Source organism: Netta rufina (assembly GCF_964035555.1).
Source record: "Netta rufina genome assembly, chromosome: 29".
Taxonomy (NCBI): domain Eukaryota; kingdom Metazoa; phylum Chordata; class Aves; order Anseriformes; family Anatidae; genus Netta; species Netta rufina.
Genome location: NC_140153.1, coordinates 2142254 through 2156208, shown reverse-complemented (window position 1 = coordinate 2156208; position 13955 = coordinate 2142254). Strand labels below are relative to the sequence as shown.

The 13955-nt window shown below is 65.8% G+C and overlaps 1 protein-coding gene across 1 annotated transcript; it reads right to left on the bottom strand.

The window, feature by feature from the left end:
• Positions 1-4702: 4702 nt before the first annotated feature.
• Positions 4703-8905, bottom strand: LOC311219714 (SLAM family member 8-like; the record flags this gene model as incomplete). The annotated part of the gene is made up of 7 exons (XM_084302987.1): positions 4703-4747; positions 5060-5167; positions 5448-5539; positions 5650-5769; positions 5920-6213; positions 6458-6799; positions 8833-8905. 7 exons carry the CDS (start codon positions 8903-8905, stop codon positions 4703-4705), a joined length of 1074 nt encoding a protein of 357 aa, XP_084159113.1.
• Between the last annotated feature and the right edge of the window lie 5050 nt (positions 8906-13955).

The window sequence follows — 13955 nt, the reverse complement described above, 5'->3', positions numbered from 1 at the left end:
TGGAGACAGCCCCAGGACCCCCTGTGGGGACAGTCCTGGGACCCCCTATAGGGTACAGCCCTGGGTCACCCCATAAGGACAGCCCCGGGACCCCCCTGTAGGGACAGCATTGGGATCCCCCCATAGGGACAGCCCTGAGACCCCCCCCCATGGGGACAGCATCAGGGTCCCCTCATAGGGAGAACCCCGGGATCCCCCCCTATGGGGACAGTGCCAGGACCCCCTATAGAGACAACCCCAGGAACCCCCTGTGGGGACAGCCCTGGGGTCCCTTGTGGGGACAGCACCAGGATCCCCCCATGGGGATGGCCCCGAGGTTCTCCCCGTGAGGACATCCCCAGGACCCCTATAGGGGACAGCAGCAGGGTCACCCCTTGGGGACAGCCCCGGGACCCCCCCTGGCCCCAAACCCTAGTGGGGCCGTGGGCGGCCTCCCCCAGCCTCACCGGCTCGTCCTCCTCGGGGGGGCCTCTCCTCGGGATCTGTGCGTACTGCGGCTCCTCCGCCACGCCGGGGGCTGCAGGGGAGAGACGAGCTGGGGAGGGCGAGCGGGGGGCGCAGGGACCCCCCCCGAGCCCTGGGGACACCGCACCCCTGTTGGGGTCCCCGTCATGGTGCCCACCTCCTTCATCCGCCTTCATCCTCCTCCTCCTCCTCAGGCAGCACAGGATGCTCAGCGGGCCCGCGACGGCAGCCAGCACCCCCAGGCAGATGGCCCACCTCTGCCTGCCCCCCTCTGCGGGGACAAATTGGGGGACGGTGGGTGGCCGGATGGCCCCCCAGCACCCTAAAATAACAATGGGGGAGTTGTGGGGGGGCTTTACCGAGCTGGCACAGGGCTCTGAGGCTGACGGAGCTGCTCTGCTCCTCGGCAGGGCTTCGAGCCACGCAGGTGTAGGTGTCATTGAGGGCGTCGGGGGGGATGGCAAGCCATAGGGTCTGGCCGTCCCCGCTCTGTTCCCACAGTGTCCCCGAGGTGTTGCCGAGCTGCCAGGAGGTCCGAGCGAGGCTGGTGGGGGGCAGCAAGCAGCTCAGGGTGACGTTACAGCCCTGGGGGCTGCGGGACAGGAGCTGGGGATGGATCTGCGGTGTCGGCACTGGGTCTGGTGGCGGCACGGAAAAAAACCCTACTGGGACCCAGCCCCTGCACCCCGGGCACGCCGGGAGCCAAAGGGCAGGAGATGGAGCTGCAGGTGGAGCACGGAGCCGTCATCGCTCCAGGAAAATCCCCTTTCCCCCGGCAGATGCTGGGCGGTTTCTCTTCCCCTTCCCCTCCCGGCACAAAAGGGCTTTGTCGCCTCTCCCCACCAGCTGGAAACCCCAGGAGCGGCAGCAGCGCTTCCCAGTAACCCCCCAGCGCTGGTTCCAGTTGCTCACCGTAGACGGAGAGGTTGAAGGCTTGGTCCTCCACTTCCACCGTGCTGTTGTATTTGATCCACACCCCGTAGATCCCACTATCACCCAGCTCCAGCCCCCTGATCCTCAGCGCCGTGGCGTTGGGCATCTCCAGCCGCTGCTGGAAGCGGTCGTGGGGGTCGGGGCGCTCGAACCCCTTTGGGCCAAACTCCGCCACTCGAATTTTTTTCCCAGTGCCTGCCATGAAGTACCATTCGGCCGTCTTCACCCTGCTGCTGTTGGGCAGCACCGGGGAGAGCAGCACCGAGCGCCCCCGGACCCCGCTCACCGGCTGCGGCTGGGAGCCTGCGGAGCCTGCACGGGGACAACGGAGGTCAGGGAAGAAGCAGAGCCCTGAGCACCCCTCATCCTCCACCCCTCACCTCCAGCACCCCCGGGTTTTCACCCCCCCATCGGAGCCACGAGCCGAATTTCGGGGTGCAGGCGGCTCTGCGGGCAGCGCCCTATTTCCAGCGGGGTCGCGGAGCTGCCGTGACGCCAGGAGGGGCGGGATGCGGCTCCGAGACGCAAAAAGCTGCGTCCCCCGTCCCCCCCCCCACATCACAGGCCCCCGTCCTGCACCGGCCGCTCGCTTCCTGTGCCCCGCTCGGGGCCGGCCACGCGTTTCCCACCCGCTGCCGGTGCAGCCGCGCTCTGGCCGGGGCCGCTTTGGTTTTGCGGGGAGGAAGGCGACGCTGTAGGGCTGGCAGGCAGGCGGCAAAAGTGTGGGGATGTGCGTGGGGGGGGGCTCCCACGGTGCCCTGCCAGCTCCCCCCAATGTTTTGGGGACGCTGATGCAGAGCGAGCCCACGTCACCGCTGGTTGCCCCCGGTGGCAGCGAGCTGCCCGCTGGTGTTTTGCCCCAAACAAAGGGCCGTGGCCCTGGCTTTACCCCAAAACACAGCCTCGGCGTGTTTTGTTTCCCTGCCCTTGGAAGCTCCTGAGGGATGTCTGCTTGTCCCCATCCCCGTCCCCAAAGCCCTCACCCCACAGAGCTGGAGCCTTTTGGGCGGTGGTGGCTGTGTCCCCCCCTGGTTCTCCGGGTGCCCCCCAGTTTGGGGGCTGCTGGAGAGCCCGGCTGTGATCCTAGCCCGGCCCCAACACCCTGCGTGGGGCACAGCTCTGCCTCTGAGCTGGGAGCTGCACAAAGGGACCCCCGCGGGCCCTGCGGGGACGGGCGGGCAGGGTTTGGCACGAAACCCTGACAATTTACAAGCCAAGGGCTGAGGACGAGGAGCAAACCTTCTCACGGTCGGGTCCCAGCCTGGTTGGTGACAGCGGGGCTCTCGGCTGCTGATTTACGCTGCCAATAAACGGCGATGCCCTGCAGGGCGCTGGGCCCTTCCCACGCTGCTCCCCATCGGCACCGAGCCTGCCCCAAGCCGGCTCCCCCCGGCAGCAGCGCTGGGGACCCCCTTTTGGGATCCATCCCCGCTCTCTCCCCGGCTATTTCCCATATTTCTAAACCCTCCAGGGCTGGGACTCGTTTTGCAACCCAGCCCCGAAGCTGGGTTTCGCTGGCTTTCTGCAGCAGCAGGCAGCCGCCGCTGAGCTCGCCTCCCACTCTCAGCTCTCCCAGCACCACCACCAGCACCACCAGCACCACCAGCACCACCAGGCTCAGCACCGGGGGCCACCAGCAAGCAGAACCCGGTGGCCACCTCCTCCCCGTGCCTACCTGCGGCGATGAGGAGCAGGGCCAGCAGCCGGGGATGAAGGGGACGTCGCCGGCCCCACGGCTCCCCCATGTCTCCATCACCAGCTCGAGGTGACCTCAGCTGCGCAGGCGGCGGTGAGGACGCATGCAAATCCACCCACAGGCAGCAGCTCACCTTCCCCGGGGGGGGTGGCAACCTGGGGACACCCTGAGGACACCCTGGGGACCGACGCCGAGCCCCCCGCCGGGCTCCAGCTCAGCTCCTCCGGGACCTCTCCATCGCCCGGAGCCCTCGGGTGCTGCTGCCCAGCCCTCGTCCTCCTCCGGGTGCAATAAAGCAGGGTTGGAGCCCGGATGCTGCTGTTGGGTAAATAATGCCAGCTGGGTTGGTGGCGGGAGGGAACGGGCACCTGGCACGGCTTGGGGACGAGCGCCCGGCCCCTGGCACGGGGAGATTTGGGTGTAGGGCTCGGGGAGGAGGCTCCTCGGGGTGCTGGCTGCAAGGCACCAGGAGCACGGGGAGCTGCTGGTGTCAAAAAGCTCTTGGCTGGCTGGGAGCTGGGACGAAAAGGTCGGTTTGGGGATGCTGTAAGTGGGTGCAGGGCGCTCCCACCCCGCTGAGCTGGCCCCCCGGGGACTCATCTCGAAAAACCTTCACCCGGAGCAAAACCCAAAGGGGAGGGAAGGGAAGGGAAGGGAGAGCGCAGCACGGCCGGGCTCGTCCCCGTGCAGAGGAGCAGAGCAGGGGCTGAGCAGGAACCGCTGAGCTCCCCGCTGCCGTTTTCTGCAGTTCCAAAAAGGGAAGCGAGAAGCGGCCGCGCCCCCCCCCCCCCCCGGTGCTCTTCTTTTTTTGGGGGGCGCAGCCCCGAAGCGGGGAGGTTTTGAGGTTTTGCAGCACGGCCCCCGGGGATGATTTCAGGGCTCTCACCAAGATTTTATTATTTGCTGCTTTTACCAGGCTGGGAGGTGGGGGCCGAGCACGGAGCCCCCGTGACAGAAGGTGCTGGACATACACGAGTGAGACCCCCCCCCCCCTTTTTTTTTTTCTTTTTTTTTTTTTTCTTTTTTTTCGCGGCAGTGCACAGGCAACACGGAAACGGCGATGGGGGGGAGGAAGAGTGGGCGCAGACCCACGCCGGCACCGGTGCCCCCATGGCCCCCCCCCTGGGATGCCACCGGGGGCTGCTCGGCCCCGGGAGGGGGGAACCAGGGCAGGGGCTGAGCTGGGGGCAGCTGGGGGGGGGACAATTTGCGCCGGGTGCTCTCATCCTGGATTCGCAGTGGCTGGCACTGGGGTGCCCCCAGCCCCCTGCCCGCCCCCTGTAACCCCCTAAAAAAAGGATTTGGTCCCCCCCCCCCTTTTTGCTGCTGTCTCAGCTTGAAGAAATAGGGTTGGGGACCCCCCCCCCAAAAAGTCCTGAGGCATCAGAGCTGCCCGGGTGCCGGAGGGGGACCCCCAGCCTCGCTGCCGCTCTTCTCCTTGTTCCCCAAGGGGCCGGGAGGGCTTTGGGCAGAAATTTGGGCAAACCAGAGGTGGGTGGGAAGGCGTCCGGCCGGCTGGCACCCAGAGGTGGCGCCTCCCGTCCCCGGAATCGAAACGGGGGGGGGGGGGGGGGCTGGAGAGGGGTCGGGTTTGGCACACAACGCACGTCACAGCCCTTGGGTTACGTCCCGACGCTCCAGCGCTGTCGGCGCCTGCGGGGAGAGGGAGAAATCCTTCAGGAGGACGGACGGAGGGCGTCGGGCCGCCCTGTCCGTCCGTCCGTCCGTGCTGCTGTCCGTCCGTCCGTCCGTCCGTCCGTGCATCTCACCCCTCCTCTCCCCCTTCCACGCAGCAGGACGGGACCTGGCGCAGCATGCAGCGATGGGGCTGGGGGCAGTGCCAGGGGGGTGGGCGCAGTGCCAGGAGGGTTTGGGGGGGTTTGGGGGGGTCTCCACCCGGCCCCGGACCCCCTCCCGGGGGGCAGACACGGCCACGGGCCACCCGCACCTGAGGGCCTATGTCACCTCCTCGGCCGCGTCCTCCGGCGCCCGGTGGATCTGCTCGCAGACGGTGCTGACCGGCGCTTTCTCCGGCGGGCTGGGGTCCGGGTTATTTTCGGGGGGACGGAGGCCCTGCGGAAGAAGTGGGGGCTGCTGAGGGTCCTCCCTCACCCCTCCCCACCCCACTGTGCCCTCCCCGCTCGCCCCCGGGATGGGGAGGGTGCAGAGCCCACGGTGGCCCCGTGCCGCGGAGCCCCCCCTGCACCGTGCGTCCTGCGTGGATGGGGACCCCGATATGAGCTGGAACCGGCTCCGATGGGGACACCGAGGTGATGGGGACCCCTCCGGCATGGCCCCCGCCCCAGCTGGCAGCCCCCAGCCCCAGTGCCCGACCCTGCGGGGGGCTCCTCACCTGGTCATTACCTTCCGGGGGGCTCCGGCGCACGATCTCGGCGTACTGGGGGTCAGGGGGACCCTCCTCAGCCGGCACCGTGGGGGTGGAAGCTGCAGAGGGGAAAGCGGGGAGGGGGTGTCAGGGACACGGGGGACCCCAAAAACGGCCCCAGAGCGCGGCTCGACCCCGAGCTGCCCCCGAGAGGGGCTCCACCACCGACCTGGGTCCGCCGACTTCTCGCTGTTCAGCCGCCAGCACCAGAAGGCGCCCCCCAGGCTCACGGCCAGCAGGATGAGGGTGAGGACGATGTACCCCGACTTGGAGAAGGCCGCCTGTCCCCCTGCGAGGGCAGAAAGAGAGGGGCTGAGCCAGGGGGGGGACAGCCAAAGACCCCCCTTACCCCCTCTCACCGCCCCCCAGGCCGAGCCGGTTGGCACCCAAGGGTGCTCGGCACCCCCCGGGGGAGCAGCACCCGCACCCGCAGCCTCACCCCCGCTCCGGCAGATGCTCTGCAGGTCGAAGAGGACGACCTTGTGGTCGGCGGGGTTGCTGACGGTGCAGGCGTAGGTGGCGTTGGCGGTGCCGGGCTGCAGGGCCAGGCGCAGCGTGGTGCCGTCGGGGGAGAGCTGCGTGCGGTCGGCGCCCAGCTCCCGGCGCCCGTTGTCCCTCCTCCAGGTGACGTTGACGGCTCCTTTCCCCGCTCCTTGGCACTGCAGGGTCAGGTTGCACCACTCCACCGTGCTGGCCAGCAGCTGGCTGCGGGTCCGGGGGCTCGGCACCGACTCTGCGCCCAAGGAGGGGACGCGACGGGGTCAGCCACGTCCCCCTGCCACCCCACAGACGGGTGACGGGGCTGGAACGGGGCACGGCCACCCCACAAAGGACCCCACGGCGGGGAGCACGGAGGGTCGGGGTCTCTCCCAAACCGCCTCGTTGCTCTGTGCCGCGTTTTCCCCATCTTTCCAGCCCGCGCCGGGAGGTTCTTCATGTCCTTCCCCCAAAACCCGGCCCCGTTTCGCATCGCTCACCGTAGACGGAGAGGTTGAAGGCTTGGTCCTCCACCAGCGCCGGGTGCAGTTTGATCCTCGCCCCGTAGACCCCGCTGTCGCCCAGCTCCAGCCCCCCGATCCTCAGCGCCGTGGCGTTGAGCATCTCCAGCCGCTGCTTGAAGCGGTCGTGGGGGTCGGGGCGCTCGAACCCCCCCGGGCCAAACTCCGCCACTTGAATCGTGGCCCCGGCGCCGGCCGAAAAGCTCCACTCGATCTCCTTCACCCTGCTGCCGGGGGGCAGCGCCGGGGAGAGCAGCACCGAGCCCCCCAGGATGCCGATCACCTGCTGGGGCTGCGCCCGGACACGGCCGAAGAGGAGCTCTGGGGACAAAGCAAAACGTCACCGGCTGTGCGGGGACAACGTGGGGACGGGCAGCAGGAGCCCCCCTACCGGAGGGGGACGGATCCCCTCCCGGTGCCGCCGTCCGTCCGAGGCTGGAGGAAGAGGAGGAGGAAGAGGAAGGAAGCATCGTCTCCTCTGCGCCCGCTGCGGGTGTCCCTGTCGGGGTTGGGGACACGGGAAGGTGGCCCGAGAGGGTGCCGAGGCTGCTGCTAGCGGCGGGGAGGGGAGGGCGCCGGGGGTCGGCGTCCCAAAAAAAAGCGTCTACGTGGTTCGGATGCCGGTGCCGCATCTGAACGGGCGCGCTCTGGGGCGCTCACCAGAACACCGCTCCAACAGACTCTGCGAGGAGTTCCCCGCCAGCATCTGCAAAACCTCATTTTCCGCCTTAAAACGCGCCTCCGCCACGATGCCTACGAAAAACCAACACGGGTTAGGGCAAGGTGGGGGGGGGACCGTGAGGGATTGGGGGGGGGGGGGGGTTTGGAGCCACCTGGGCGATGCGGGGCCGTCGCTCTGAGCCCACACCCGCGGTTTTTTGGCAGCTCCGCCAGCTCTCCGCGCGCAAGCACGCTCGGCACCGGCTCCCTCCCTGCCGGCAGCGCCCGCCTACCCGCAAGCTGTCTCCTCCACCGCCCCCGGCCCTGCCAGGGGGAGGAAGGGGCCGAGGAAAAGGGGGGGGGGGGCTGGCATCTTCTCCGAGCCCCCTCTGCCACCTGTCCCCGTCCCACGCAGGGATGGGGACGCTCAGCGCTGGGGTTTGGGGTGAGCGGCTTCGCCCCGTCCGGGATGGGACCAGGGGCGCGACGTCCCCGGCGTCCCCTCCTCTCCTCTTCTCTTCTCTCCTCTTCTCTTTTCTCCTCTCCCCCCGCCCCGCCGGCAGAAGCAGATGTGCCAGAATATCCGAGCAGATTAAAGGCAGCCATCCCAGCCTTTGCTTTTTATCGAGCCTCCCCGCTTTGCTGGGAAGGAACGCTCCCCACCGTTCCCATCCCGTTTATCGGGGGCTTTTTTTGGGGCTCCTCCACCCGAGCCTGGCAGCAGGCTGAGCCCCGCTCCCTCCCGCGCTGCTCCCCCGGGGGCATTTCCAAGTTTTTGGGGTCCCGGTTGCAGGAAGGGGCTGGTGCCCAGCTGCTGGGCAGATGCTGAGCCCTGGGGGTGATGGGGACGAGCCGCAGCCCTCAGTGAGCGCAAGGAGGGGGGAGCAGGGAGGGATGGAGGAAAATCGGGTGGGAGAAGCGGGTGGGTGCCGAGCACAAGCACTCCACATCCCGGGCTGCTCCCTCCTACCCCATTAACAGCCCCAAAGAGGGCAGAGCTGGGCGCCCCGAGGTGCCCGAGGCTCCCCGGTGCAGGGCGTCCGGCTCCGTGCAGCTCCCATCTCCGATCCCAAAGATCTCCGAAGGTGATTTCCACCTGGGCTTTATCCCGCTCCGGCTCCTCACCCCCGAAGCAAAGGATTTGGATCGAGTTTGGGGGGCTGGCAAGCCCCGAGGCTCCCCGCCGGCCTCCTTTCCAGCCCGCTGGCTGCAGTTTTGCCCGCAGCACGCGCCGAGCGCCGGCGCCAGCAGCCCCCGTCTGCCGGCCGCGCGCTCCCGAAGCCAATTAAGCCTTAGGAAGATAAAACCTCGCCGCTAATCCGCCCGGACTATTAGATGCTTTCTGTCGGAATCGAGGGTTTTATGGGAATTATTCAACGTCTGGCTTAGCACGCCGGGATTTAAGGGGATTCCTCGCTCCTCTTTTACGTAAGAGCCTCGCCGCGCTCTCGGGCGCAGCCCCGGGGGGCTCCGTGGGGCGAGCTGCCCCCGCCGGGGGCTTCAGCGGGGGGCTGCCCGGAGCCCCCCCAGCTTACGAAACCTCTCCTTCGAGCATCACGCGCGCCTGCGTGGCCGTGTGGACCTGTGAGGCCGAAGGCTCGGCGGCGGAGAGCCGGGGGGCACCGGCGGTGGCGCTGCCCACCCTGGGAGGCCCCGGCCGTGCGGGGACGAGGGCTCGGTGCCCGGGCACTCACCTGGCACGAGGCCGAGCAGCGCCAGCAGCAGCGCAGGCAGCCGGGCTCCGCTGGTGGCCAAGTCCCCCTCCATTCCTGCTCTGTGCCGCTCTCGGGTGGGCAGAGTCAGCGGCGCTGGAGACGGGGAGGAGCAAAGCCGCCTCTCCCCGCCGCTACCCGCAGGAAGGCGAGCATCGCATCGCGGCGGGGGCACCGCGTGCCGCTTAATTAGCTCGCCGTTAATGAGCAGGGACGAGCGATACGCACGGCCTAAGGTTGGGGGGCACGGCCGGGACCCCCCCCGGCTCTCGGTGTCCTCGCTCAGCCCCGCTCGAGGAGCGGTGCCCGGATTAAGGAGGGTGGTGGCATCCGGAGCATCCCTGCCCACGGTCCCCAAATTGTTTTCCCCGGGGAGGCAGCACGGCAGCAAGGGGGGAGGCACATCCCAAATCCCACTAGGCTGAGCTCCGTGGGACGAAGAAATCAGCACTGGGGGGTGGGATGCAAAAGGGAGAGACCCCCCCCGAGCCCTCCCAGCCCCATGTCGGGTGCCCACAGGGAAGGAATTGGATCCCATCGGCACCACGGATTATTTTGAATTTCAGCCCCCCAGCAAGCCAAGGTGGAAAAGATAAAAAGGGAAAGAGCCTCAGCGCCACGTGCAGTCGGCTTAAAAAGAAAAAAAAAAGGTAAATCAGCCCCCAGGGAGCAGGGGGGCAATGCCCAAACCCTGCAGGGACCGGCAGTGGGGGTCAGAAGGACCCCCGGGAAGGTGCCAGACCCCAAGCTGAGGGGCCACGAAGCCCAAATTTGTGGCAGCTGCTGCCAGGGGCTGCTCCCTGCGGCTGGCAGGGGCTGATCGCCGTAGGATGCACGGGGAGGTGACCACGGCACCAAGGAGCACCCCAAAGAAAAAGCGGAGACACAATCTGAGGTGGGCACGCGCGTGGGTCCAGCCCCTCGCTGCGTCCCCGCTTGGATTTGGCTCTGGGTGTTGGGGTACGGGGTGGAGGGGATGGGCTGAGAGCCACTGCACGGGGCCCTAAATCGCTCCTCAGTCGCCCCTCAGCACGTCCCCACACTGCCTGGCAGCAGTGCCAGGACCGGGAGACCGATGCCCCAAAGAGTGGGGACACAGGACCAGGAGCACGGGCAGAATGTGACCCCACGAGCATCAGGAGAAGCCCCTAAACCCTGAACCCTTAAACCCACAACCCCTAAACCCTGAACCCCTAAACCCTGAATTCCTAAACCCTCAGCCCCTAAACCCTGAACCCCTAAACCCTCAACCCCTAAACCCTCAACCCCTAAAACCTGAATTCCTAAACCCTCAACCCCTAAAACCTGAACCCCTAAACCCTGAACCCCTAAACCCTGAATTCCTAAACTCTCAACCCCTAAAACCTGAACCCCTAAACCCTGAATCCCTAAACCCCTAAACCCTCAACCCCTAAACCCTGAATCCCTAAACCCTAAACCCTTAAACCCCTAAACCCTCAACCCCTAAAACCTGAACCCCTAAACCCTGAATTCTAAACCCTAAAACCTCAACCCCTAAACCCCTAAACCCTGAATTCCTAAACCCTAAACTCCTAAAACCTGAACCCCTAAACCCTGAATTCTAAACCCTAAACCCTCAACCCCTAAACCCTGAACCCCTAAACCCTGAACCCCTAAACCCTGAATCCCTAAACCCTCAACCCCTAAACCCTCAACCCCTAAACCCTGAATCCCTAAACCCTGAACCCCTAAACCCTCAACCTCTAAACCCTGAACCCCTAAACCCTGAACCCCTAAATCCTGAACCCCTAAACCCTGAATCCCTAAACTCTCAACCCCTAAACCCTGAACCCCGAATCCCTAAACCCTAAACCCCTCAACCCCTAAACCCTCCAGCACCACCGGGCCACATCCTGAGCTCCTGAGCCCTCCAGCCTTGTCCTCGTGCGCGGGTGAGGAGGAGCAGCGCAGCCCAGGGCTGCCTGGGGCGGGGAGCGTGCCTGCCAGCAGCCGGGAGAGTCCCAAGTCACCGAGAACCCGGCTCAACGTGACCGCACGGAGTCGCTGGGTGTCACGGGGAGAGGGGGGGGAAAAAAGGCTGAACCTCCGAGCTGGAAGCACGAAGCAGGAGCCGCGTGAGCTCGAGCTGCGAGCACTTCTGCTGCCAGCACCGGGAGGGACTGAATCCATTCCTCACCCCCAGGAAGCCCCCGAGACCCCCCCTGGGCTCTCTGAGAGGCGATGGCCCCGCAGCAGGGTCCCCCCCTTGGGGTGCCCACCCAGCCTAGGGATGGGGGTCCCCCAGTTCCCCCCAGTTCCCCCCAGTTCCCGGCCGGCCGCAAGCCTTTGGCTCACGCAGGAAACCTGCGGCGGAGCCTGGGGGAAGCCACTTCCCCCCCTCCTCATCCCTGCTGCGGCCGCAGGGGTGGGGACGGCGCCTGCACGAGGCAAGGGGGGGGCTCGGTGCAGCTCCAGGCGCCCAGGATCGTGTCCCTGAGGGACCCCAGCCCCTCGCTGGCACCGCCGGGACAGGGACCGGGTGTGATTTTGGGGACACCCACGGCACTGGGTGCGTCTCAGCCCGACCCCAAGTGGCTCGAACCCGCTGTGGGGACAAGAGCGAGGCCACCTCTGCCTGTCCCATCCCCGGGACAAGGGGGGCGCGTCTGTGGGTGCCAAAAATTTCAGGTTTTCCCCTCTAATGGGTCCCAAAATTGCGGGGTCGTCGCCCCTTGGGGCTGTCGGAGCCTCTCTGGGTCTGGGGTTTTCTCCCGGGCCACGGACCCAGCAGAAATTGGGGTATTTCGGGGGGGTGTTTTATGTTTTTTTCACTCGCAGCTCCAGCAGTTAATTCCCAGCAGCAGCGCTGGGGCAGCCCCGGGACGCAAGGGGGAGCCCGGGGCCCGGCTGTCCCCCCCCCGCCGCCGTCCTCCCGCAGCTCTCGGCCTCCTCAGAGCCCCCGGCCTCGGCTCTCGCACCCCAGGGCCCCACACGGGGCCCTCGGCACCCCCCGGAGCCTCTGGAGCCCGGGGGACCCGGCCCGGTCCCAGGCGCCGCCGCCCGCGGCCGCCATTTTCCTCCCCTCGACCCTTCCCCGACCGCCGCCAAGCGCCTACTGATGACGTCAGCAGCGGGGCGCGCGAAGACACCCCCTCCCCGAGTTCTCGCTCAGGCTGAAATCTCGCGGGATTTCCGCCGGTATAAAAGGAGCCGCGAGGAGGGGCGGGGCTTAGTGCCTGCCTGGCCGGCGGGCGGTGGAGGTGGTGGGGTGCTGCGGCTCCGTGAGGGCGAGGGGCTTTTTTGGGGCCTTTTGGGGCCTTTTTGGGGCCTTTTGGGGCCTTTTGGAGCCCTTAGGAGCCTCCTCCCTCATATTCTGTTGCTGGTGGCCCTGCCCCTGCTTTTGGTGCAAAAATAGATTTGGCTCAAACACCAACCTGGATAACACCATAATAACACCGTGGGGGGGGTCTCAGGGAGGGGGGAGAAACATTCCTGGTGCTTTGCAGCTTTTTGAGGATAAATGGGGACGGGGCTGCCCCGTAGCACCCTGCCCAGCCCCAAACCCCCTCCCTCAGCTCAGCCCCAGCCCCCTCAGCCCTCCTGCCGCTTCATCTCCACGAGCCCCTGATTTATTAGGAATGAAATCAAATTCTGTTTTTATCACCAACCTGGGCAGCGGAGGGCTGAGATTAAATTCCAGCACGACAGCCGGCGAGGGAAGAGCCGGGAACGGTGTCTCCGCTTCCAGCGTGTTATTAGCAGGTCTGGGGCTCCGGGAGACAAATTATGCTTTTCTTGAGGAACCCTTATTGCATTTTTTTTTTTAATTTTAACCTGCCGTGGCTGTCAGATGACTGGGAGCGAGGCTGGGGCTGTGCCCGCCCCGGTCAGGAGCTCCTGGTGACGGGGGCTGCTTCCCTGGCGCTCTCAGGCTGGGTTTGGGGGAAACCCCAGGACCCAAAGGCAGCTGCCTGTTGGCTCCTGGGTGCTTCCCAGTGCCCCGTCCCTCCGTTGTCCCCACCTTTGAGGGGACAGGGACAGCCTGGTGAAACCGAAGGTGATTTCTCTCATCCCAGACCCGCGGTGCTTCATCTGTGCCCCCCAACTTTTGGGGTGTTCCCTCGTCTCGGTGCAACACATCCACGAGGGCTGGCATGCAGGAACCCATAAAAAAAAAAAGAAAAAAAAACCAAAAAACCAGCCCCGCAACGCCCTCCCCTGCTCTTCTGGAGGCTGCAGCCTCGTGTCTGCGGGGAGGCGAGGGAGGAAGGAGCAGGCGAGGGATTTCTGCGGAGCCGAGAGGAGGCGGCGAGCTCGCTCCATCCCGGGGCATAAATTAGAATCCAGCTCGGAATAAATGAGCTGGGTGGCGAGGAGGGGAGGGTTGGTGCTTCCCGGGGAGACGCGCCTGCCTCTTTAGCAAGGTGGAAGCAGCTCCGGGGCTGGGATTTCGGAGCTGATCTAATCTCCAGGTGTGAATTCGTGGCTCGCTCCTGGGCTAGGGCCAGCGAAACTCGCTCATGGCAAGAGAAAAAGGGGTTAGGGCAGAGCAGGGGTTTAACGCCTCTCCCCTCGCATCCATCTCTCCACGCATCCACCCCATGCTTCCATCCATCCGTCCGCCCGAGCGCACGCTCCACGCTCCAGCAAAAGCCATTAGGAATGACAAAGCACCTTTTTGTTTTAAAGATGGGTCCCGGGAGCAGCAGGCAAATTGCCTGCTTCATGCATAATAAACCAGGCGTGGAAGCGCGCAAAGTAATAGGCCTGCGTTCGTAGGGAAACAAAATCATCAAGCGAGCCCGTTGGCGCAGCCGGGGCTGGGAGAAATAAAACTGGGCTGGGTGCGGAGGGGCTGCCAGCGCCCCCCCCCCCCCGCCGCCCCTCTTGGCAGCGGCTCCTGCTGAAAAGCTTGGGCAAAAAAAATAAAAAATAGGTCAACGGAGGCAGCGCGGGGGGTGCTGCGGCTGGGGACCCCCCCTTCCATCATCCCCCCTGGTCCCACGTCCCCCCAGCCCCGCTGGCAGAGCCCCCCCCCCCAAGATGCTACAAAGGCAAATCGCAGCCCTTTCTTTTTTTTTTTTTAACATTTATATTTATAATATATATATAAAAAAATTAAATATATATAATATATCGTGTTT